This window comes from Podarcis pityusensis (assembly GCF_964106645.2).
Source record: "Podarcis pityusensis genome assembly, chromosome: 2".
NCBI classification, from domain to species: domain Eukaryota; kingdom Metazoa; phylum Chordata; class Lepidosauria; order Squamata; family Lacertidae; genus Podarcis; species Podarcis pityusensis.
The window spans coordinates 71,452,393-71,479,141 of NC_138029.1; the positions used below are offsets into that span (position 1 = coordinate 71,452,393).

The 26,749-nt window shown below is 40.9% G+C and overlaps 1 protein-coding gene and 1 long non-coding RNA gene across 8 annotated transcripts; one reads left to right on the forward strand and one right to left on the reverse strand.

Annotated features, from left to right (window-relative positions):
- Positions 1-233: 233 nt before the first annotated feature.
- TRAIP (TRAF interacting protein) lies at positions 234-26,749 on the reverse strand. 7 transcript variants are annotated; one of them, XM_080995564.1, is made up of 16 exons: positions 26,574-26,744; positions 25,276-25,382; positions 22,691-22,748; positions 20,590-20,673; positions 16,446-16,485; positions 14,082-14,209; positions 10,665-10,759; positions 9,282-9,395; positions 8,213-8,300; positions 7,107-7,196; positions 6,803-6,891; positions 5,478-5,663; positions 4,077-4,122; positions 3,496-3,621; positions 3,108-3,158; positions 234-1,878 (listed from the first exon to the last, which is right to left on the reverse strand). In XM_080995564.1, the coding sequence occupies exons 2-16, from the start codon at positions 25,371-25,373 to the stop codon at positions 1,759-1,761; spliced, it is 1,413 nt and encodes a 470-aa protein (XP_080851690.1). In that variant the 5' UTR covers positions 25,374-25,382; positions 26,574-26,744; the 3' UTR covers positions 234-1,758. The 7 variants fall into 7 exon arrangements, with proteins under 7 accessions (XP_080851690.1, XP_080851684.1, XP_080851687.1 ...); XM_080995558.1 differs by lacking the exons at positions 234-1,878; positions 3,108-3,158 and having other exon boundaries at positions 3,166-3,621; positions 26,459-26,749; XM_080995561.1 differs by lacking the exons at positions 234-1,878; positions 3,108-3,158 and having other exon boundaries at positions 3,166-3,621; positions 26,715-26,738.
- LOC308471527 lies at positions 9,294-21,556 on the forward strand. The gene is made up of 3 exons (XR_013982994.1): positions 9,294-9,421; positions 9,943-10,135; positions 21,338-21,556. It is a non-coding gene; the product is annotated as an uncharacterized lncRNA (long non-coding RNA).

Consider the following 26,749-nt stretch of genomic DNA (forward strand, 5'->3'; position numbering starts at 1 on the left):
TGAAGGATTTACTGGGCATCTATCTGGTTGGCTACTTGCAAGCAGAACACTAGATAGGCTTTTGGTCTGATTCAGCAAGGCTGTCCTTATGTTATACCCAAACGTTCTGGTTTTATCATATCTAGAATCCTCGCCTGGAGGGGCTGTGACCCTCCCTCCCAGATGTACAGTTAGCAATTTGTGCCATTATAGCCTCTTAGTGCAGCAACAGAGTGATCATTCTTAATACTGTGTAACATTTTAACGGATGGGGCACATACAACATTTATTCAAAATAAATACAATTATGAATTTTAAGTACAAGTTCATTCATTGATTGATTTATGTCTTGGGTAAGCTTGCAACTTAACTTTGGAGTTAAGGTGGAGATATTCAGCAAAAGCTTTTTACCAGATTTCCCTGCGAGTCAAAACACCAGGGTAACTCCAACTCAGAAGGTCCCTTCTGCCTGAATCTCTTTAAGGAAACAAGTGGACATTTGCTTCAGATAAGCAATATTTTTTAATCCCCATTTTATGGATTGAATCCTTAAAACTTTGGGGGCAAACCCACTTTAAGCCTAGACTCAGCAGTAACTACAAACGATAGTTGAATTTTGCTATTCCATCAGGAAATCAGAAGTCTAACTCTGGAAGAACAATATCCATATGCTCTATAAAACCGTCCTTGAAGGCAGGAAACAAAAAATTCAGAGACAAATCGCACCAAAAGTTTGGGGGTGGGCAGAAATGTCTAGGACAAAAATCAAAGTAAAATACAGATCCAAATATTGCAGGTTCCCTCTAAAAATATTCATCTCTCAAACACAGTACACTTTAACTCAAGGAGAAAAAGGTGACAACTGAATGCCAGATATGTGAGACAACATTTGCTTTTGTGAAGCTGCAGAATGCTTGAAATTAGTTTGAACACTTTAGGCATGTTAAGAGATTGAGGAACTGGGTGTTCAAGTAAGAAACATGAATATCTGCAGGCTTAGGGACAGGCTATCAATTTTGCATGATTACATAAAAACAACAGAATCTGTTCACCTTCAGCAGGACATTCCTTGAGACAAAAAACATTGTTCCCAAAAAGTATCATCCTAAAAAGGGGGGGAAATACCCCAAATCAGGGAAAAGAATGGAGAAATTCAGCGTTAACTGAGCATTAAGTGCTGCCACCAAAGATGAGGATCAAGAGCTAACAGATCTAGCAGACATATCTGGCAAAGACATGACCTTGCTCCCTGATGTTAGAAGATCAATTACATAAATTCTTTTCTTGCGTATGCCACCCAATCACTCAAGACACCAATGCAACTTGACAGTTGCAAATAATAATTCTCTTCTTACATGAAGGTTTCCATGTCACAGATGCTTAACATAGCAGCATTTTACGGAGGAGACGCTTCTCAAGCCATATTCTCTTCAGATGTAGAATTCCCCACTGTCAAAGTTACAGGAGCCAAGGCTTCCTTGGCTTACCAGGATTAAAATACAGTACTGCAAGACAGCAGAGAGAGAAGGCATTCTGGAACAGAAACTACTCAGTCCTTTTCTCCCCTAAAGTCTAGTAGCACAGCAAAGCCATTCCTCCATGTTCAATCTGCGGGGTTGGGGGGGTGGGAAGAGTCAGATGAAGACAAAGCCAGGGGGAGTGCAGCTGCTGTGCCACTGTGGAGTTGTCCTGGCTCACTGAGGTCCATGCTGTTCTGTCTGCTGTAGAAGATAATTCCTGGCCTCTGATTATCTATGTCTAAGCTAGAGAGATCCATAGTTACTTAAGGAAGTTGTCTAGTTTAGTCTGACTGATGCCAGAAGCGGCTGCTGTTGGTTGCTTAGAAACACTTCTTTTCTTGCACCTCAAAGCCAGGGGGCGAATCTCTGTTGATATACTCTGAAATGAGACATGTCAAGGAAAATAGTGGCCAAATATTTAAAAGAAAGGTTTTACATTCCCATACATATCCGACACGTATAAATCATTATATCTGGGGGCTAAATTATTTTCTCTCCCCCTGAGTCCCTCCTTCAGGGTCATTTTCCCCCAACCTCCCAAGTGAGAGAAGAAAGGTCAGGTTTTAGTTGATCACGGAGTCAAATGTTTTTGATTCCCATCGCCCAGTCAAAGGCTGACCAAGAGATGGTAGCAGACAGATCCCTCTCCTAGTAGTGTTTTACTGCTACCTAAGCTTCAAAACAATAACCATCAACAGCTCATTACAAAGACAGGCTCTTGATGACAAATATTGGATTACTGACCTCTTAACTCTGCACAAGGGGAGGGAAAGGAACATTAAGTTGAATGTGAACACAGATATGCTAGAAACAACAATGGTATCTAGAAACACTCATGGTATCCTCTGAAAAATGTAGCATTTGCTGCAAATGTGTCTTGAAATACTCTGCCAGCTGCAAAAACTGGAAAAAACCCCCAACTTATATAGGTTTTCCAGTTTTCAGGGAACGAAAGTGTATATATTTACCTAATTTAAACAGTGCATTTCTTTCATCTCTACAGCAGAAGTAAACTCAGCCCGATAGATTCACAAGTGGGATTTGAACAAGATCCTGATCCAGGTTTCCTGGGGCCACTTCTTTCCCCAGTACCGCCGTACCTTGAAAGTTGAATGAAATCTGTTACGGAAGTCTGTTTGGCTGCCAAAGCATTCGACTTCCAAAGCACGACTTCTGATTGGCTGCAGGAAGCTCCTGCAGCCAATTGGAAGCCGCGGAAGCCCTGTCGGACGTTTGGCTTCCAGAAGAATGTTCGAAAACCGGAACAGTCACTTCCGAGTTTCAATCGTCCAGGAGCCAAAACATTTGAGAACTAGGCTGTTTGAAAACCAAGGAATGACTGTAAATGTAGAACACTGTAGCCGAGAACTCATACAAGGTATATTCTGATTGATTCTAGAGGGATATATTCCCCAAATATATTCCATTATTTCGGCTTCTCCTCACTTTGAATTTAAGCCAGAACGTCACTGTTCCAACTGGAACATTGCCTGATGGCTTAGTAAATGCCACTGTTTCTTCTTAGTCTTTTGTGTCATTGATCACCATAGATTCAGTGCCGCTGGATATCAGCATAGCTTCTGCAGGACAGATCTTAGGAAAGGATACAGGCTGAATGAATTTGGTTCTGCCTCCTAAGCCATCATACCCAGTTCTCACCTACAAGGAAGAGAATCCAGTAGTTAAAAATGCAAAAGCATATGACTCCCATGGAGGAAGTTGTTATGAAATTGAAAAAGGATTGGAGTGGGTAAAAGGGCACATAACACACTAGAGGATTTGGTGATCAGAATATGCTAAGTATGTGCTGCATGATCAGGTGTCTAAGCAGGTCCACTAGCAATAAAAAGCACAGAGCATATTGAATTTGTAAGATTTGTAGACGAGCACATGAGAAGGCATGTCCAGGAACAGGGTTTTGCTGGCTGCTGGTTGGCAGATTAAGCAGGAACACTCCACACTGCAAAACTCTGATGCACATCCCACTTGTACTCACTATTCCTGTGTTCCTTTGTGGTACAAGCATGTTGCTTGCAGGTGGCCTCTTGGACATAACAGAGTTTCTAATGAAAGCAGGCAGAAGATCTTCCAGATGCTCATCATCTGTGTCAGTTGAGCAGCTCTGAACCGTATTTGAAGAAGTAGGAGAGTTAAACTAAAATACTCATATTTGCAACCAAACACAAGCAGCACTACTAGAATCCATGTAATCCATCTACAGTATTGTGCGAAAGGAAATGGTCGTTTCTGCAAACGCAGATTTTTTAAACATTCTTAGAGAGGAATGGAAGTTTGAAAGTCACTGGGCTCTGGTGCCAGCTGATAGATCAACAGATGACAACACAGTACGGACACCCTGCCCCAGATAATTCAGAATACATAGCAGTGGGAAGCTGACTCTCGCACACCTCTCAGGGTTAACTGTAATATTTACTATTTTCTATAACACAGAAAAATGTATTACTTTAAAATCCATGCAGAATTTGGCTGTCTAGAGAAAAGATGGCTTTCAAAATAGCTCTAAAGACAGTGGATTGAAGAGGTTATAGTTGCTACTCAGGTTATCCGTTACAATACCTCCACTGTTTCTTTCAGAACTCTTGATAAACTTGTCACAGGTGCACTGGAAAAAACAAACAAACCCACACACAATTTAGATTACACACCACAAAGTAGTAAATTGCTCAATATATCCCTTTCGAGTTGGAGGCACCAGTTTGAATTCATACATGAATTTTCACAATGTGGCCCAGATCATAAGCCAACACCTAAAACAGGATTTGCCAACCTGGTAGCCTATGGACTATGACTCCCAGCAGCTGTTAGCAGTGGACATACTACAAAAGTATAGGCTTCTCAATTAAAATAATAATAAAATACAACTATAATGTTCTCTTCTCCTCCCTTCTCTCTGTTCTGACCACTAAGATAAAAGCCTCTGGTCTGATCAACAGGCAAACGTGGTAGATCTTTCATTACTTTTGCCTCGCTGCCATTGTTATCATTTCGCTGAAGCCCTAACTCAGGGATGGGGAACCCTTTTCAGCCAGACGGCCGTAATCTTTCTAGGGGCCACCATGCCAGTGGTGGGTGGGGCCAGAAAAAGTGGGCAAAGTAACAAATGTAATTATTACCTTTGTACACTACACTAGTTTGTATATATCCTTCTCTTATCTTCCATCCAGACAAAAGCAAGAGGCATTATCAGAGTGCAAGGGCACATTCCAGCCAGGCAGAATGGCACAAGGAGGATGTGAAGCAGGTCTGGCGAGGGTGTGTGGCTGAGGAGAGTCCCAAGGGCCAGAGAGAGGCTTGGAGAGCCACATTTGACCCCTGCACCTGAGGTTCCCATCCCTACCCTACCCCAAAGTCTTTCTGTAAGTAGGAAAGTCATTCTTCATTATCTCTAGGATTCAACAGGAGCAGAGATAAAGCACTTGTTAGAAGTAACACAAATGAGGGGTGCTTATTTAAGAAATCTACAAACTAAAGTTTCCTTATTACGCAAATTATGTAGCTTGGGTTTGTGCTCTCCCTTCCTCTTCCTGAAGCGGTTGTCTGTCTGTCTTAGATTGCAAGCATGCAGGTTAGGAATTACCCTGTTAGAGTAGCACCTAGTTATTGAGACTTTTCAATGAGATATTTGAGAAAGATAATGGACAAAACTTTGGGGGCAAAGTCTCACTTTACTCTCACAACAGGTAAGATATGTTGTGACAGTCTTCTGCAGTGAACAAAAGCTTTAAAATGAGATATTTCCATCAAAAGCAATGAGAACAAAATGTGATCTTTGTTGTACAATTTGTTATTTCTTCAGCTTGTAAACCGCCTTCTGTATAGTAATATAGAAAGGCAGTATACAAATTAAAAGTGTTAAGATGGCTGGAAAATTGCTTACAGTGCATGCAGAAGTGAGAATACCAGACAGATCAAGAGTACAACATACACCCAGTAAAAAGGGAAGCAACTGTGACTCACAACTTTTTATCCAGTTTAAGTTTTTTTGCAGGAGCACAGATGCTCTTGTGAGGTGGATGCTTTGGTGTCTGTACATCAAAGGTATCATTCTTTGGTGTCTGTACATCAAAAGTATCATTCAGGTCAATCTCATCACTGTGAGCTGGTCGATGGAGCTTTGGGGTTAACAATTCTAAAGGAGCAGGGCTGTAAGGCAAAATTGTACAAATATCACAACACATTACACTGTCAGACAGGTAACTGTCTCAGTTTCCAGCCCACACCACATACTGTACCATCTAAATACTAGCTTCCTATTGGTACTCATTCCTGATGGTGGAAGGCAATGACAGTATATAATACGGATACAGTAGAACTAAATTCAGAAAGAGAACTTCCTTCTGCTTTCTAGCAACATGTGCAAAGTGTTCAAAATTACCAAAATGACTGGCAGGTTGCCTGGGGTCTTCACATCCCATTCATGTTAGTGTACTGTAAAACTGGCCTGTTATAGGAAGGTTAGGTTACTGTTTGATATAATCTTCTTCTTTCTTCTTTGGCGATCACTCGTAGCCGAGTAAGATTGTCTTCCATAAACACGGTTTTAATAGTGAGTCTGTAAGTGACTGTGGAGGCCAATTCTGGATTCACACATCCTTCCATAGTGGGGACATTGGTTTCCGGGTGGGAGTTGATCACGGTGTGGATTTGCCAAGCATGCCTTCCTCTTAGCACATTTCTCCCTTGCGTCCTGAGTTTGAGTGTCTTCAAAACCCATGACACCTTTGGTAAAGGCTGTTCTCCAACTGGAGCGCTCGCAGGCCAGTGTTTCCCAGTTGTCAGTGTTTATACTACATTTTTAAAGATTTGCCTTGAGACAGTCTTTAAACCTCTATTGTTGACCACCAGCATTACACTTTCCATTTTTAAGTCTGGAATAGAGTAGTTGCTTTGGAAGACGATTTTCAGGCATCCGCACAACATGACCAGTCTAACGAAGTTGATGTTGAAGAATCATTGCTTCAAGACTGGTGATCTTTGCTTTTTCCAGTACACTGATATTAGTTCGCCTGTCTTCCCAAGTGATGTGTAAAATTTTTCGTAGACACCGTTGATGGAATCTTTTGAGGAGTTGGAGATGACAGGTGGTGGGAAAGACCCTGGAGAACCACTCCCAGTCACAGTAGGCAGTACTGGGCTAGTTGGACAAATAGCCTGACTATATGTAAGGCATCTTATGATGTACTTTTGGACAGCTCAGGAAGGTGTGAAATGCTTATATTGGACAAAATCTTTGGTACAGTAACTCTGCTACATCAATAGACACTGAATTTCTCTAAACCAACCTTTCAGAGACAAGCCGGCCAAGTGCTTCATTGCTTAATGATGACACTTTAATGGTATCTTGCATCACTCTTATCTTCTTTTTCAAACTCTGTGGAAAGAAAGAGCAGCAATTAATACATGTCAGAAATCCTACCAAAAGCCAAGATTTCTACATCCCCTCTTGCAAAGATACAGGCATCTTGAAGTTGAGGATGCCTCCCAGCCATTTTTAATCAGGGTAGAATTTAGAACAGTATTTGGACTATACACTACAAAGGCTGTAGGGCCACAATAATTATCAGCAGGTTAAAAGAAGGTTCTCACCATTATCTCATTATCTGCATTTCTCAGATCAGCCTGGGTGCTCTTCACCTCTTCTGTTGTTTTCTCCAACTCTAGAACTGTCTTCTGTAACTATAGATTTAAAACTATGTTGGAAGTCTAGTACATGATGGGATACAACAGTACATCAAGCTTCTAAGTGCTCAAAAAAACTACAGTGGTTTATGTTTTACAAATGCACATTCTTAGACTTCAGGATAAAATAATTTACTGTATTGTAAATAAAGATGTCCTAAATGGAAACAGATTCTTATTCTTTCAAGGCTCCTGCAGAGGGAGCTCCAATGTGGCTCATCTCTTCAGGTGTCAATGAGAAGCTGCTGAGGGCAGCGGTACAGTGTTACCTGAGGTTACATACGCTTCAGGTTACAGACTCTGCTAACCCAGAAATAGTACCTCGGGTTTAGAACTTTGCTTCAGGATGAGAACAGAAATCGTGCTCTGGTGGCGCGGCAGCAGCAGCAGGCCCCATTAGCTAAAGTGGTGCTTCAGGTTAAGAATGGACCTCCGGAACGAATTAAATACTTAACCCGAGATACCACTGTACTAGGTTGCTCAAAGTAATTCAGTGTGCTTGTAAGTAGGCATTTATAATAAAGGTACAATAAACTCTTGCCATTCCCAGTATATTCTCAAGAGAGAAACCCTCTCCCACCCTTCCTCCCTACACCTGTGTTTACAGTACAAATTAAGACCCTTCCTGATATTAATCCAGAGGGATTTTCAAGAGACAGTTGTGCATTTTGACTTTAAAACTATAAACTGTCCTTGTGCAGTTATATATGTATAACACGATGCTTTATTAGGAGTGTTTTTCAATTCTTGTTATGCAGAAGCAGAAAGAATACTGAGGCAGACTAATAAATGTTATGCAGACATATTGAGGAATCTTAGGGAACCTACAGCTGAACTTCTCAGCTTAAGATAGCGGCCAACATGGTCAATGTAAGTGCTGGGACAGGAATTGTGTTAAACAAATACATACCTAATTAAAACGTATTTTGCTTTATTTCGGTAGCGTTACTGATGAAGAGCTGCACATAAATACCTCTGTAACGTGTCTGCAAGAGCACCAACACATCTTTTACCTTGTGATTAGCAGAAAACAACTCCTTTCTCAGCTTCTCTTTTGTATCGTTTGATGCTTTCTGAGACTCCTTCAGATTTTCATATTCCCTGGAGAGGGCCCAAATTAGTCCATCTGTTGAACATGCTTTCAAGCAAACAGCTCTTAGATAAAGCCAATAACCAAATTTAGACTGAAGATTTTCGTTTCACAGCTTAAGTGCCTGCAGAAGTTTCTGTTATATATACAAGAACTTCCAGGGAGAAGACAGCACCGAACAAGCCAACACTGACTTGAACAGTGTTAAAACACTGATACACTACAGCGTAGGCGAGAAAACATGCTTTCAGGGGAATAGCGCTACTTGGTTTGGGCCAGGACAAGCAGCAGAATGGCAGAAGAGAATATTCCATGTCAAAATGCATAGGATGTTTAAACAATCTTGAGTCGTGTGCTGTATTTTACATTCTCATTAATGAAATGAGATGCAACAATTCAATTTTTATTTTTAAGTTCAAGGTTCTAAAAGCAATTTAATGCTATTATAAAACAGTGCTGAAGTTACTGATTACAATGCAGGTACACTTCACGCTGGTAGCTCATTATTAAAAGTTGTGATTACCCATTTGCTATCTGACATTGCCTGCACAAGCTGTGAATTATAAACGGTATAAATAAAAAGGCCTCTAGTGCACACAGTAGGGACTGGCGACTACAGCATACTTAATGTCACAGGAGTGTAAAGCACTCTGCTCAGCACAAGGGAGATATTCAGGGGCCATGCTGCCTTACTCAGAATCATGACAATAATTCATCCCCTCCGTTCTCATCAAACAATCACCTCCTGAGCACTCTGGCAAAGCTCTGAAGGTGGTTTCCATAGCAATGGATGTGTCACTAATGCAACAATAGCATACTTGCAGTGTTGAAATCTTCCATCTATGCCACCTCAATTATATTCACCAAGGCTTAGCACTGCAACTAGCGTTCTGCCAGAGCACCTATTGTGATTAACTTTTCCACCGATTCCTTTAGGGGGTACCACACAAACCCAATCCAAGTCAATAAGCTACTGCATTTAATACACCTACTTTTTCAGTGAGATACAATAGACGGCAAGCTGTTCCACTGCGGCCTGACCTGTTCCCATTTCACGGATCATCTTTTCTACCTCGGGACGTTGACTTTGCAGCAGTGTCTCAATCCTGGTACGAAGGAAGGTAGATTACAGGTGGGTTGTTGCTTTTTGTTCAGTGGCAGCTTGTCCATGTTATAAAAACACAGAAACAGTTAATCCTGGAAGAGACGCATCCTGTATTTCACACTAGCAATGATTTCCCCCCCAACACAGCTGGATTCATATGCACACTAGTGTGCTTCAGTTGAATGGGAATTATACTGCTGCATTCCCCCCCCACCCCAAATGATCTTACTGTATTTTATGTAAACCACTTGGTGATTTCACATATTAGATGGTATGTAAATATTATAAATAACAAAATCAGGAGTTACCAGTATTAAATTTCCTCTAGCAAACAAACTCAGAAACATGGCCATTTGTAAGAAAGTTGAGCATCAATTATTATCAGACAAGCACATGATAAAGGGGCAAGGCTCATGTTGGAAACACTTACCGTATTTACTCGAATGTAATGGGCCATTGAATCTAATTTTTGTGATGTAATTTGGCAAAGAAAGGTGCACATTACATTCCTTCTTCCATCTGATCCCTCTTCCCTTCTCTCTGATTAGCTGGTGCAAGGCAGAGCAGAACCTTTGACCCTCAAGGGTGTCCGGAATGGAAAGGAGAGGCGGAGACAGGCGGAAGGAAGGAAAAAGAGGAAGGAAGGGAACAAAGAAGGAGAGCAGCCGTGATCTGGGCTGGAGAGCAAGAAAGAGTAAGAGGGAGAGATGAAGGAGTTGAGGAACAGAGCAGAGTAGTGCAGTGAGTAAGGACTGTCACTGGGTTCAGGGAGCAGAAGACCAGGAAACAGGGTGGCCAAGGCTCTATACACAGGCAGGCTGCCAGATCCTCCTTACTGCTGCTGCTTACTTCACTCCCCCCCCCCCCCGCCACCTTAAGCCAAAAAGGAAGGGAGAGTATCCCCTGACAAATCACTGTAAATCTTTTGCCCTCCCCAGAAAGATTAAATTCAAGAGGAAGGCTGGGTCACGGGAGACGTATGACATTGCATGCTAGTGTGCCCTGAAATCCTAAGTACCGTATTTTCTCGAATGTAATGCGCCCTCGAATCTAATGCACACCCTAATTTTTGCAACATATTTGGCAAAACAGGTGTGCAATACAGAAGTAAATTCAATAAGTGTTTCTACTGTAAAGTTACAGACTCAGAGTTGGAAGAGGCCTCAAAGGTCTTCTGGTCCAATGATGTCTTCTAGAAATGTGAGGTTGCTGAGCAGTCTGCTAACAGAACCAGAAGATGTATGTATAGAGCCAAAGCTTGTTTTCTCACCCCTCCAATGTTTTCAGTCTATTTCTCAGCCTTCGGGCCTCCTCTTTTGCACTCTTCGCATCATCTTGCTGTTGCTCCAGATACTTCATTTGTTTCTGAGAAAAAAAGCACTATTTTTGTTTAAGAGGAATCCCCATGGAAGCAAAATTTGGACTTAACATCAAGCCATTTCCAAAGCTCTTGCTACTTCAATAGCCCACAGTTTACATTTCAGGTGTCTGGCATATCCATGGATCATAACTTATCTAATAATAATATTTACAGATTGAGGTCATTGCTTACAAATGAGAGAAGTACTTAATTCCAGGAAAAAAACATTCCCCCTTAAATACTTCTTGTTTCCACTCTTGCAGTGCATTTTTTTTTTAAAAGTGCCACATGAATGCTTCATGGCAACTTGTTCATGATCTGTAGATAACTGTATCATGCATGTGGTCTAATTTAAGTGCAACATGGTAGAAACAAACTTGTACAATATCATGATTTCTCTTTTGTGAGCAGGAAAATATCTCACAAATTCCTTCCTTTCATTTTACTCTGCTCTCATGAGACCACCACTGAAAGTCTACCCCACTTTAACCATCATCATATTGTAACAGCTTCTATACTTATATTAAAATGCGCAGCTTCCTTGAATATAGAGTGACCTGCACAGGATCAATGCAGTGTGTGTTTAGGAAGCTTCCTCAGCAGATTTAAAGAAAATAAACCTCCTTCAATACACTTGTGATTTCTAGGCTTTGATTGGGTTGGTCAGCTTGGCACAAACTTCAAAGGATCCTGCCTACTTTCCCTCTGAACTGAAAGCTAGGGAAGAAGCAATGCCGTTTGATCATACTTCAGAGAAAAGACTGGTCAAAGACTAGAATATCTACAAGATGATATTAAGCTTTACTCCATACAGAAGGTGAAATATTCTAGATGTATTTGCCAACATACTACTTCCCTACCTCATGTACTTACAGAAATGAATGCCTAAAATGCTGGCTGGCTGATGAGAGCTCACTCAGTCTTCGTTAATCCCCAGTTTTGACAACTCTTCCCAAAGCTTCCATTTTAGCTTTTTAACTCGTCAGCAGCATCTAGCTGGTAATGCTAATGCATTTAATGGCCAGAACAGGAAGGGCACAGTGGATTTAGCTTCTGCTGTTGCTAGAGAGGCTTTCTCCAGCACAGCCAAGAAGGAAAAGCAAAGCTCACCCATTTGGCACTTGCCGCACATTGATAGCATGCTTGGAGACAGCTTCGGTTGCAATTCTGTTTTTCAGAATTGGGAAGAAATTATAAGCTCTAGACAGAAAATGCATACAAAGTTTGAAAGCTGTCTCCAAATCTGGGGTGGGGTGCGGTTGCCTCAGATTACATAATTAATAGGCTTAGCCCCAGTGTCTTAGAGCAGCTGCAGGGTCTGCATGATTAGAAAAAGCACCGAATAAAGTACACCTCACTGAAACATCAACTGTCCTGGGAGAAGTCAGAATATGGAAGAGCAATGAAAAGATAGCATGAATGATTTGTGTATCTCAGCTTCCTTCTGATCATGTCACGTTAAAAGTGCAGCCTAAAATGCGACATCTGTTGAGCACCAAGAGAAACAACCCTTTTCCGCTTGCCAACTCATGAAACTGCATTCATATCAACAGAGATCTAAAAGGCAGAAACAAGTCGTTATAACCCATCTAACTCACATCATTTCCAGAAACGCATCTTGACATGGAAGTTCTCACTTAAAATGTCTTCCACTATCACACAGCCAAACTGTGTTTTCAGCTTAGCCTCTTTTCTCAAGGCATAATATTTGAGAAAATATTATAGTCTCTTTTCTCAAGGCATAATATTTGACCCATGGACCTATCACTCATGAGGACATCATATCAGGAATTATGGTAAAAATCAATTTACTTGGGCATTATTTTTGGATGGGATGGAAGAGGATGTGGCTAGTAGTCTAAAACCAAATCAACAAACATTTGTCTTCAGCAGATGCCAAGGTCGTATTCCTTTAAAAAAAAATAATGAAAATTTTTGGCATAAAATACCATTAAAATCAGCCTAGTCTGCAGAACAAGAATAAAAAACCAAGATATAGAAAAGAAAGAGAAAAGAAAGGGAATAACTATAAGGTTCTTTATCACATCTATATCCTATCATTTATCCACACACACAGAGGTGGACTCTCCCAGATCCCACTTGGTTGTATTCCTAAGCAATGCGGGAGGAGATATTCATTCTCAAAACAGACCAGACTCACTACAGCTACTTTTACATGCTAGTGCAGAACACTGGTGACGTACATACTTTCTTCCCATTTCAACCCCTCGATAAGCACGAATGTCACTTTTTTATAGGGACAGTTTAGCACAGGGTAGAGAAATGCATTTGGCCGGAAGGCCAGTTTCTGATCCCCTACCGCCTCTAGGCCCGTTTGACGTCAGGCTATGAAACTCTTTGATGCCCTGACAATGGGCTCTTTGCAAGAGGCTTGTAAGGAGTACAGTGCTGTGCTTTGAAGTCCCAATGATCTGTTGACTGTTGGCACTTCAGAAGCACTGCATGTGGGGCTTCTGATTTATAGTGCTTCTGAAGCACCATAAATCCCAATTGTTGGGACTTGTGCCCAGAGTTTCTAAAGCATTTCAGAAGTCCTTATGGCCCAGTTGTCTAGTTACTTGATCACATCTAACATCATACATGATATCAGGTGATTGGGCCAAGCCAGCCTCACCTGCCAAGCAGCCTGTTTTCCCAAACCTGAGCAAACACCAAACCAGCAAAATCAAGAAAGTGTTACATCCTGCATTTGGGCTTTTATAAGATAAAGGCAAAGGGAAGCAAATGCCAAAACCTTAGATTTAGAATCATCTGGTACTCCACGATGGAAGTCTCACCTGCCTGGTTTATACTTGCTTCATCTTTTGTCTCCCCTGCTAAGTCTAAAAGGACTTTTTACCTTAGGATGCTGGATGTTGTACATTAAAACTTTCAAGTCATACCATGAGATGTATTTAAGACACAGGACAATCACATCCTATGTGGCGGCTCATTTTCAAGGGTTCAATGTATACATGGAAGTACGTATACTCAAACTGCCTCCATGCAAGCCAGTGCACTGAGCACGCATTGGGCCCCCCAACCAAGGCAGAGAGCTTAAAAACTCTTTCTGCACTGGGAAAACCTGGCATGAAAGGGGGTTGTAAGCACTTCACCTTACTTGGATTTAAGTCCCACCATTCCAATCAGCTCACCTTCAACTGTGTATGGTTGAAATCAGGAAGGTTAAATGATTTTACAGTACGATGGCATCTTATACGCAAACACACAATCTCACACTTCTTCTTCTTTTTACCTTCAGATATATGGTAACCAGAAGAGAATCTTATCATATTACAGTACAGACCCAGACCATTTTGAACATACCTTGAGAGTAGCACACAACATTGTCATCTGAGTCACAGATTTCTGGAGTGATTCAATGGTGGCATTACGCAAATCCAGGGTCTCCCTTAGTGAATTCACAATATTTTGGATATCCCGTTTCTCCTTCTCTGAAACAAAAAACAAAACAAAACACAATTACAGTGCTTTAAACAAATCTCCCCAAGTTCTTTAGGTCTTTGGACTTTGGGCAGGAACGTGACGAACAACAAGCAAAGCAAGGGGAACTTTCAAAGTCATAAAACAGGGGTGGCTAACCTGTGGCCCTCCAGTTGCTGTTAGGGCTCCAACTATTATCAGCTCCAGCCACTGTGGCCAATGATCATGAATGACAGGAGCTGTAGTCTTCTGGAGGGATCCAATTTAGCCACCCTTGGTCTAGAAATTGCTTGGAACTATTGGATGGCCATTACTGAATCTGTTCTGTGAGAACCATGTGCCGCTTCAAATAATCCTTGTTACAAGCTCCACTAAGCTTCAAGGTTTCTTTAAGTTTAGAACAAGAGTAACAGTGTGCTCTCTTCAGAACCTGTTCAGTTGGCAATGCCAATATGGTAGCCATCAGCTCCCACCCTCCCAAGCATCAAAACAAGCTCCGGTACAATTAAGTACTGTGCAGGGAGTCAGCATTATTCATAAACATAACATTTACAAAACCATGAAATTTTGATGTCTGACTTTAAAAGACTCTGTATTCTGTTTTTGGTGTGAACCCTTGTGTGCTGGGTACATGCTTAGGCAAGATTTCAGCTGTTCCTGTGAATAGTGAGACAACGATGACACACAGAACAATTATGTTACTGTATTGTTACATTCCTATTCTAACTTATTTACTTTCACCACACTTTGCGCCCTGAGCAAGAAATTTAAATGTAACGTACTTCGTTTAATTCCTGGAACAAAACACATTGTCCCAGTTTGTGCATCTGCAAAAGTTACAGGACCATCAAGACTTCATAAAAGACACATTTATATTAGAGATATGGCAGGCCTGCAAAACTGATTAGGCAGATAATCACCTTTTATTCCCCTCCAAAGAGCACCTAAAGTGTGTCAAAGCTTCAATGTGTTTCTTAACCAAGCAAGGTACAGTGCTACAAGCCACCCTCAGGTTCAATATAACAGTTGCTCCTGTCTCAGTATGCAAGCTATGAGGGAAGTTGTTCATTTCAGGGAGAGATGTAGCTTATTTTTGGCTCCTTAATTTGTAATTGTCGAGGAAGGCAAACAGTCCAATGGGAAAAGACAGCTCATTAGAAACAGAAGAACCTTCCCTGGTTGCTCATTTAAAATCTCTTCATTTTACTGCATTCTCATGTTTTGGAATTTCTGTCATTCATTTTGAGTGACATTTTCCCTTCACTGCCTATGACTCACAGCTGCCTACAGACAATGCTTTAAAAGCCATCAACAAAGTCTCCAAGGCTTTCACTTAACTGTCTCCATAAAGCATTTCTAAAATTAAAGTTATAATGCTCTTTAAAGCAATGGGGAAATGGAATCACATGAGCAACCAGACACATGGACCATCATTCAGATAGCTGACAAAATCCTCTCCCCTCCTCCGTTTCCTACTTCTATTTGGCTTCTCAATTATATGCAACACCTCTGCAATTTTTCACTACAAAACCACTGACATTAGGCAGGTACAAGTTTCGTAAGAAGGAGGCATTTACCTTAAGTTTATCTGAATAGTCTCACTGAAGTTTTTCACCAAGCTCAGCTGTGTCATGCCAAATCCCTGTGGCTGAGCAGAGTCTTTAAACTCTGGTCAACAAGTGACCCAAAGCATTTCATGTATATATGTGTTTGGAGTGGAGTGAGTGGGAAGTATCTTAACTCTTCAGTTTTAAACACAGCTTTAAGTCATCATGCAAGGCTTGTTAATTCTTAAAAAATAAAATAAAAGGGTAAAGGACCCCTGACAGTTAAGTCCAGTCGCGGACGACACTGGGGTTGCAGCGCTCATCTCGCTTTACTGGCTGAGGGAGCTGACAGTTTTTCCGGGTCATGTGGCCAGCATGACTAAGCCGTTTCTGGTGAAACCAGAGCAGTGCATGGAAATGCCGTTTACCTTCCCGCGGGAGCGGTACCTATTTATCTACTTGCACTTTGACGTGCTTTTGAACTGCTAGGTTGGCAGGAGCTGGGACAGAGAAATGGGAGCTCACCCCATCGCGGGGATTCGAACCGCCGACCTTCTGACCGGCAAGCCCTAGGCTCTGTGGTTTAGACCACAGCGCCAACCGTATCTCAGTAAAGTCTTCAGTAAAGTTAATACTTTACTGGGACACATAAATACTTTACTAAAGGGCAAACCTCTTCCTCTTCTATTTTTCAACTCACCTTTCATGGCTAACTGGGCTTTCATCCTATCCAGTTCATTCTGAAATATAACACATAAAAAAACAAATTAGGTGGCAGCACAACATACAAGCCCACATCAGAGCTTTAAAAGGTGTGTCAGAGTGATTTTAGGATATCTACCCAAACACTATTCACACTCACACGGACCAAGTTATACAGAAAATAGTCACAACTGTCGAAGCTTTATTAATAACCTATATCCTAGGATTATTTTAGAAGTGGGCAGAGGGCTGGAGCTCAGAACTGAAAAAAACATCAAGAGCGATTGTCTTACCACTTGCCGCCCTATTTCTCACACTGTCATTTTGCTTTTGTCAAACAGCTTTAGAAATCTCAAATGGGAAAAACAACAACGAAGAAGTATTTCAACACTATTTTAACTTAACAAGCCAGCCAAGCACAGATCCTGCCAGAAAGAATTTGAGTCCCAAATATTTTTAACTAATATTTGTAATCAATGGATAATTAGCTGGAGTGCAATAGTGTTACAAAACTAGTGTTTGGACAGAGTCCAACAAGCAATTTATGAATGCATCTGGATAGAGGCACAATGAGTCAAACCAAAAGCTTGTTTAATGCTCATTCAAATGAGCTTGGAAATTGATAACGACACAGAACAGCAGCTGGATGAAAGGGCAGCAATGAACTGGCTGGCACCAAGTAGGTTGAGGAGGTGCCAAATGAACACCCAAAGGAGCTATGTAACAGCTGGCAGTATTTAATACTGAAAAAATAAAATACATGGCATATAGCCAGAATTTACAGTACTTAATGATGCCAACATGGATCTACTTCATGCTCATATTTCTACTTTAAAAAGAAAAAGGAAAAGCTGATTTATCAGGTGGGGGGGGGTGGAATCTGATGAGAGTCTGCAAACCCTAGAAAGCATAAAGGCTGAATTAGGCCTGCAGGACATAGCAGACAATAAGCTGGGCATTGAGTAAAATGTAGTATGACAGCACCCTCACCCCCCACCAAACACAGCATGTTACTGAAACTATTCATGCAAAGACATCATGTCTATATTAATTTAAGAAAATAATTAATTGAATAAGGTCACCAAACTAACAGCATGTCATTCATGGTGCACTGCAGTATATTGTATGGATTATTAGAATCTCATGGCAAATATGTTGTTGAAATAAAATGGTTAGGAAACTAAATAAATAAATAAATCAGAAGGCATTGATTCAATAGAAAACACAAGCTGACAACATAATACGGAGTGAAATATGATTGTACACACACAGCTTGTATGGGCAGGGTAGAAGCCAAAGTATCCCTCTTCCCTTATTTGACAGCAATACCAGCAATATGTACACTAAGGCTTCCTTTCTCTTCCATTGAAGTAAAGAAGAGATGTGTTTTATAGGAATCTCAATGATGCAGCTCAGTAGACTGCCTGGAGGTTGATAAGGGAAGCTTAGGGCAGAGATGAAGAGGGCTTATGCCTGCCCTCCATCTGTATGGAGCTATATTAAAATGGGAGGGATGCAGGTGGTGCCGTGTGTTAAACCACAGAGCCTAGGGCTTTCCGATCAGAAGGTCGGCGGTTCAAATCCCCGTGACGGGGTGAGCTCCTGTTGCTCGGTCCCTGCTCCTGCCAACCTAGCAGTTCGAAAGCACGAAGTGCAAGTAGATAAATAGGTACCGCTCCAGCGGGAAGGTAAACGGCGTTTCCGTGCGCTGCTCTGGTTCGCCAGAAGTGGCTTAGTCATGCTGGCCACATGACCCGGAAGCTGTACGCCGGCTCCCTCGGCCAATAAAGCAAGATGAGCGCCACAACCCCAGAGTTGGCCACGACTGGACCTAATGGTCAGGGGTCCCTTTCCCTTTATATCAAAATGGGACAAGAGGAAGGGCTGATCCTAGAATAAAACATGTAGGAGAAAGTGTTGCCAAGTTTGATGTGACAGAAGAAAGGGAATGAGGTCTCTACCAAGTCAACTGGGATCCAGAAAGTGCAACGAAAGAGGCAGCCCAGGGTTCATTTCACGTTCGGGAAGCATATCAGGGAAAGGAAATCAGCTATGTGGAATTATGAAGAAACCTGGTGCGAATGCTAAGTTTGGAAGCAGAGAAAGGAAGCAGTGAAGGTAGAAGGAGCCTTTATGGTGATACCCCAGCCCATAACTAATTTAGAATGTGGATCATTTTTATTTAAGGGAAACTGGGCAACGCATGGGCTATTTGTACATACATTAATGGTTAAAAAATTTATGCCAGTGACAAGTTGGGGGGGCAATGAGAGACTTGGGGCACCTTAAAGGGTCGCAAATAAGTGGACTTTAACCCACAAAAAACTTATACCATACTAAATTTGTCAGTCTAAGGTGTCACAACAGACCAATTGCTGCAACAGACCAACACATCTACCCCTCTAAATATTGGAGCAAGATAGTTGACCCCCCTCAATTCCATGGACTTGTAGCATCCACAATACAAAACTAACATTAGTGCTATATATGCTAATAACTATTAGCAGCTGCCAACTTATAGCCAAGAATGTTCTTGTTATAACAGGAAGCAAACCAAGAGATGGTGTTTCTCTTAATTGCCATGCCATCCTACTCTGAAAAAAAATGTGGTTTTCAGTATTTTGCAGCTCAAGAGTAACACCTGGCAAACCACTGCTGCTTCATTCAAGTGAACTAATGCTTTCTATGGCTCTCTAGGTGTGCTAGCATAAGCCATTTTCTTTTAGAAGTGTTTCAGTATTCACTTTGCCGATTGGCTGAACTGTTACTTAAGGTACTCAAGATATGTTGTTGCTATGACAGGAACACATTTAATTCTCAGTCATTCTTCTCTGTAATAACTTTCCTTTGTTGAATAGTGCACCTACTGAATAATATGCTTAAAGAAATCCTAGTAAATATAAAGAGAGCTTTTATGTGCATCAAGTTATTTTTGAATCTATGCAACTACCTTGTTTATTGACCACATTTATCAGGTTGCTTTTAGTCTCTTTTCTGTGAATATGACAGCTTTATTTCTGATGGAACTGTTACCTATATCAGGGAATTAGGCACACAGACACAAAACTTGTTGTCATGGACATTCTAATTATGACAACCATAGCACATGCTAACTTTAAACACAAGAGGGTAGAAGAGTCCTATTATATCAAGGTCAATGGAGACTTTTTAAATGACTAAGATACAGAGGAAATAGCATTTTGCCAAGGATAAATTATTGTTGAGAGTACACAGCGCTTTAGCGCCATGATTTTGCATTCAGGATTTCTCATTGCCAGCACAGTAGTGATCTCAAACACGTTAAGGCTGCAATCCCACAGACATTCACCTTAGAGTAGGTTCCATTGGTTCTAACCTAACTGGGTTTATTTCAAAGTAAACACATATAGGATTGCACTATAATTGATGTACCTTCCCAGATGAAGCTTGTCTTAAATATTTATTCGTAACACAGTATGTATCATAAGATTATAGCCTATGTTTTTCCAAGTCTTGTAACATTATTATATATCCTACACCCATACACACTGTGCAATCTAATTTTTGTATTATTTTTTAAATGTCTCTTTCTCTTATTGTGGATCAAAAGATCTCACAGAGCAAGCTAACTGATAACACTGAGGAACAGTAAAAATGTAACTATGTGCCGAGTTGTCAGATGAAGACTATAAACAGACCGTATTCTTTCAACAGCTTCCACCCAATGAGCATTGCAAAGACTGCAAACTATCCTCTCTTCGCTCGTTCCTACAGGCAACTAGAACAACATTCCATTCAGCCTCCAGACTTTAACATAGCTGTGTTACTCTTGATCTGCACAATATCCGAGGATAATAGGAAGAGGCTAACAAAAACAAACATAATTAAGAAGGCCATGCTCTTTGAAAGGAGTCTGAATGGCAGAAAATTGGAAGAAATTGATAGAATTCCTTTTATGCCAACTTGCTCTTAAAATGAAAGCATTTTTAAACCCGAAGATCTGAGGTCATGTAGAGTCTAACTGAGGTGGGCCTCCAGAAGCAGAAACAAGTGCAGAAGCAGATTCACCTTTGATCCTATGCCTAGCCAATGACAGCAAATATTTACAGGGAAGATTTTTTTTCCAACATAGATGATGGGAGCAAGCTGTTGCACATACATACCTGTAGACTTTCTGCATCCAGTCCTGTCTGTTCCTCCAGGGCAACATCAAAGAACAGTTTGTTGATTATGTGTCTTTTGCCAACCTACACGTAATATGTGAAAGAATAAGGACGTGACTGTGAAAAAGGAGGTGCCTGTTGCAATAAGATGGGAAATGATGTTTCAAGACAATATAAATATTGAGATTTCAGAAGACACATCTAATCTAATCCACCCACACCCACACACCCCTTGACCTTGAATCAGGATGATTGCTTGTGTTTACTAGAAACCATATTCTATAGCACAGGGCTTGGAGGAAAGACAGTTCTGTTGGGCATCAGGCACAGCAAGGGATATTAATGCGACCTGTCTAGCATATTGCAATGTAGCATATGATGCACTTCACATCGCTACTGCCGCTATGAAATTCTTTGGCTCAGAATTCCAGTAACAGACTTTCCAAGTGTGGAGCCATTATTCCAGCACAAAATTTTGGAATTTTGACAAAACAATTCAAGCACCTTGGAAGCAAGTGCAATTTGTTCTCTGGCAGCTTTAGCTCAGCAGCTGAGGCTAAGCTCACGCTGTGCCAAATCCAAGTACGTGCTGCTTGCTTTATGAGGAAAAAAATATTACCGAAATTGAATTTCATAGCTCTCTCCACCTCCCCCATGCAGCTACCGCTTTGTGTTTTAAGTATTATATACAGTCATGACACCAGCTAATTGCATAGTTACAGCTACATAAGATGTTATTTCACGATAGCTCCATGGTAACCCAAAGATGCGAGAGGCGGCGAAGAACAGAGGGAATCAACAAGTCAGAAGAGCAACAAGGGCTAAGACCTGGCAAGGACTGAAAAAGACAAATAAGAAGGCAACATGCAGCTTGGCACCTGCACACTGGTGTTCCTTTGAAGCTAATAAATAACATTGTAACAGCCAAATACCAAAGGTCTCGACTCTAATTATTGCCGTATTAACAGGGTACACCACACTTATGGCCACCATCCCAAAAGCTCATTTACATATAACAGCTCATGTATACGCAGCAGGGCTTTTGATTTTTCCTTGTATCTGCAGCATCCCCATTCCTATTTCCATTATCCACAAAGGGATGTTCAAGAAACAGAAGTCAAAAACTAACTGCAGCTACTTGTACAGCTAGCTAGCTAGCGGCTTAGATTTAGTAATTTCAAAGAGAAGGGGCTCTGAAGAAGAATCTGAAGAAAGCTACTCATACTCAAGACTATCTGCAATGGAAGACCTTCCTCTATCATGGGCTCATTTAGGTCCAGCTGCTTAGTCGCACTCCCAGAGGACATAAATGGAAGCTGCTGCTTAGTAGGCAAAAACCAAAGAGCAACACCAAAGATCAGAGCAGGAAATGCCACCCGAATAACCCTGGCACCATGGAGACACCGTGTTATTTCTAATTCTGACACCAGACCTGAATGTGATTTTTATTGTGAGAATATTTTCTAAGCTGCTTTGAGAGTGTCTCAATGCTATAAAGTCAGATTAAAATATTCTAAAACAGATAAATAAATCTCACTGAAATTAACTGAAAATCAATCAATCAACCAATCACAGCTAACTTGTCCTATTGATTTTAGTGGGCCCCAAACATAATCAACTTTCTCCAGATTTGGACCTCTGTGCTGAGGCCATCAAAATCCTCTGCCAATAAAAGATGAATTCTAAATCAGTTGAATGCTGAACTTACAGTACTTAAAGTGAAAGCAATGAACCTTCTAACTGAAGAGATATGATCTAGCTTACACTTCCCAGTACATGCTAAGCTTTGGTAAAAGCAAAGCAATGGGAAGATTCAATCCAAGAGCATATATAGAGAGAGAGCGCAGGAGTGCCCCCCAAAAAACTTTTATAGTAATTCCATGACTTTATGCTTCAAGGAAGCAAGGTTGATGGCCCCTTCTCCAAAGTTACCTTCTCTCATTTGGGTAGTCTTTCTTTCTCTTCCGACCACACCCCTCCATCCAGTCTGGACAGGTCGTTACTGAAACAGAACTCCTCAGCCTTGGAAGGCAAAGTACTCATATGGTAAAGATGATGAAATATGACAGATTATTTCAGTGAGCACAGGCTGAAGACTCACCTGGATTCTGCATTGTGGACAAGTCCGACTTGGTGCTGTGTCAAACCACTGGATGAGGCTAGAGGGGAAGAGATGACAAAGTGATTGTTAACAAATGGTGCTTCTTAACATGAACCACACAGGTAGTGATGTTAAATTCTCGAGAATAATCTTTTGGAGAATATTCTCGAGAATATTCTCAATTAATGAGAATATTAGAGAATTCTCATTTAAAATAGGAGAATATTCATTTTAATGCATTGAAAATGATATAATTAGTTAACATACATGTTTATTCATGGGTAAACTTGTTCAGATGGCAACCAGAAACTGTACAGATACTTTTATTCAATGGGGCAATGCAGTGAATTCACATTCTTTGATTTTTTGCACCAAACTTGAAATTAAAAATTGGCATGTTAAGGTTTGATACAAGTAAATTCAGTAATAGGCTATCTTGTGCTTCTAATAGCTCTAACACTTAATAACTGTGTTGGTGACTAAAACATAGCTTGATAAACAAATCTATATGCATGCATATAAAAAAGAAGCCATTAACATTAAATGTATTATCATTATATGATAACATATTTCAGTATGTCAGTCTCAGGTAAATGACACCTTGTACCATTGAATGGCACTGCAAAACCCAGTTTTTTTGGCATTAAATAAAAACATACAAATGTCAACTGTTTAAATCAAGGCCACCTCACATGCTGTTACACATAATTGTATAGGCCTAGATACTTTAAGTTTATAAAGCATTAAAGCTACTTTCTGTAAAAAATAATAAGCACACTGTATGGCCAAGGGTATAAAATTGCTAAAAATAAGGTCACACCAAAATAGAAAAAAGGCTATTACATATACAGTAGTTGAAATACAAATGAATTCAAATGTTCATCAAATTAAATGAATAGCATTTTGTTTTAAAAATGTTTTCTGTAGCTCACATTTCAGAACTGTCAATGGTGAATGACACAATGCCCAGTAATGTAACTGGTTCAAAAAAATCATTATTCATTACTTACACTGGCACTATCATAGCTTGACTTATTATTTGCTATGTTTTTTAAATGTGGGTTGTAAAATTGGTTCTTACATTAGAATTTACAGTTTGTAGAGAATATTATCTGGAGAATATGCTCACCTCACTACACGCAGGTATTATCAGTTACAAACAAAACTCATCTAGTCTTGAGACAGACAGTTTTAGAATTAATTCTGCCACAGGGCCAACACCCTGTAATACACAGGGCTGCAATCCTGTGCACACTTACTACCCTGAGATTTATTTCCATGCAAGTTTCACACATTTCAACTCCCATTTAAAATAAAGCAGTTTTGCTGAAATTTCAGTTTGCAACATCACAGTGCTGAACATCTTAAGTATTATTGCCGTTGCCATTGGGACAGTATTTAGCTTGGTAGACAATGAGTGGTACAAGGCATGCAGGCTCGCTTGTGATATGATTATAAAGTGATACAAATCGTGATAAATGAATAGGATATGGATATGTCTTAGGAATATATAGAGTTTGTCTTGAAACACTCATTTGGACATATCTTCAATATAGGAAATACAGTGGTACCTCAGGTTAAGAACTTAATTCATTCTGGAGGTCCGTTCTTAACCTGAGACTGTTCTTAACCTGAGGTACTACTTTAGCTAATGGGGCCTCCTGTTGCTGCGCGATTTCTGTTCTAATCATGAAGCAAAGTTCTTAACCCGATGTTCTATTTCTGGGTTAGCGGAGTCTGTAACCTGAAGCATCTGTAACCCGAGGCACCACTGTAGCACAAAATATGCACACAGTGCATTAAGCTAGAAATGGCTCAGTACCACTGTGAACCTGGTCCTTCAGTCCTCAAATATTTTGACAGGCATTCGTGACACAGAAGGAAAAGCAGGACACAACAAACTGAGGAAATGAGTTACAGACCTATTTTATCAGGCAGAGAAAAATTATTGTCCTACTCCTAACCAGCACACTGTTTCTATAATTGCAGTTTCTTGATGATCAACATATCCATCCCCCCTCCTAAACCACAAAGACACCAGCCAACAACAAAAAAACTTGCCTTAATGCTTCTTTCTATTGTACCTACAACTATAATATCAGCCTGCCTGGGCCCTTAGATATGGAGGAACAGGCCCTTTTCATTGTCTCACCATCCTGCGGTGGCATGAGATATGGCACCCTTTGTGGAGGTGCCCCTATTATAGAATAGCCTACTCCTCTGAAGTATGGCAGGCACCAATATTGCTGACAATTGGGAGCCAGCTAGAAACTTCTATTTGCCCAGATGTTTGCTCATTGTTATAACACATTGTGTTTTCATGTTGGATTTTTCAAATTCTGTATATTTTACTTACACTTACTCTTATTTTTGCTCCCTTTGTAACCTGCCTTGGAATCATTTGAACAAGGGCAGGTTAAAAATGCTCTTAATGAATAAATAGTAAAAAATAAGATGTTTCCAAGTATTATTTCACAAATAAGATGTAATGAAAAGTTGATGTGTAAAAAAAAAAAAAGAGAGTTGCTTAGGTTCTTAAATAACTTTCCTCCACCAGTTTTGCCATTTGTTTATACAGTACTCACCATAAATGGTGGAAAGTATGTCCACAGTGAATAGCTGCCACATCCCTCTCATTATCAAAGAAATCTGAGCAGATGGTACAATGGGCACGGATAGGCATCCTTTACAACTGCAAGATCAAGGAAAAGATGCAAAAACTCAGATGTGGAACAGCCTCTCTGCAAAAAGAAACACTAAACTTAAAAGAGGTTCTGCCCAATAAGAAAACAGTCACAAGGGCATATCCTGAATGCTGCTTCCCTTTCCCCACCTGTACACTGAAGAACTGAATTTGCACTTGCTGAGTGTGGTGTAGTGGTTAGGAGCGGTAGACTTGTAATCTGGTGAACCGGGTTCATGTCTCCGCTCCTCCACATGCAGCTGCTGGGTGACCTTGGGCTAGTCACACTTCTTTGAAGTCTCTCAGCCCCACTCACTTCACAGAGTGTTTGTTGTGGGGGAGAAAAGGGAAAGGAGATTGTTAGCTGCTTTGAGACTCCTTCAAGTAGTGATAAAGCGGGATATCAAATCCAAACTCTTCTTCTTCTTCTCTGTGCCCTACACAGGTTACTGGAAACTTAGACAAAAATAACAGCAGCAAAATCCAGAGGGCAAAGTATTCCTTCCTGCATTTCTGGTTTTGCTCTATAGTCCCAAACAGCCAACGAAAACACTTTACACTCCCCTCCAAAGCTCTTTCACTGTCACAGCCAGTTACTTAACTGGGTAACACCAACTGTAATATGGGATGTTCAGTACGTCAACTACCACTAGCCAGCAAGATATAGGTCAGATATTCATTACAAACAAAGTATTCGCAAAACATTAGGACAAAATACTGCCCCTTATCAAAAGGAAGATTCAACAAGCACAGACCGCTTTCAGAATTTGATGAAAGCTGCGAACCCTTCCTCAGATTCCCCTTCCCTGAAGACCGTTTTCAAAACAACAGGAAGGAAATGAAGAGGGTAAATAAATAATAATAATAATAATAATAATAATAATAATCCCTCCCCCCCCCAACTCCACAAACCTGCTGAATCCCACGGGTTAAGAACCCCTCCTTTAAATCTCTACCTTGGGCTAGTCAGTGTCTCCAAGAATAACTAACCTCACGAGCCTAAGTGGTGGGGAAAGAAGCTTTGGTTGCGGGGACTGAACAGAAGAAGAATAAAAATGTACAATTAGGCAGCTTCCCAAACTCACAAAGCCTCTGCCTATAAAAGACTGGCAGAGAAAGAGGGAGCCCAGGAGTCCGTCCTCTCGCCCAGCTCCAGGGAGATGGAGCGAGACTTCTCTCGAGGTGACCCGCGAAGCTTCCCCGCCCGTCTCGAGCTCTTGTCCTCCGGCTTCCTTCCCCCGCCCTGAACCCGGGAAGCTTCCCTGGAAGGAGCGCTCTCTCCCTGCAGCCGCTGCTATCAGGCCCTACAATGAACCTCTCGGTTTCCAGTTCAAGCCTCACTTGGTTGCCGGATTCAAATTTGGTTCCTCTCTCAG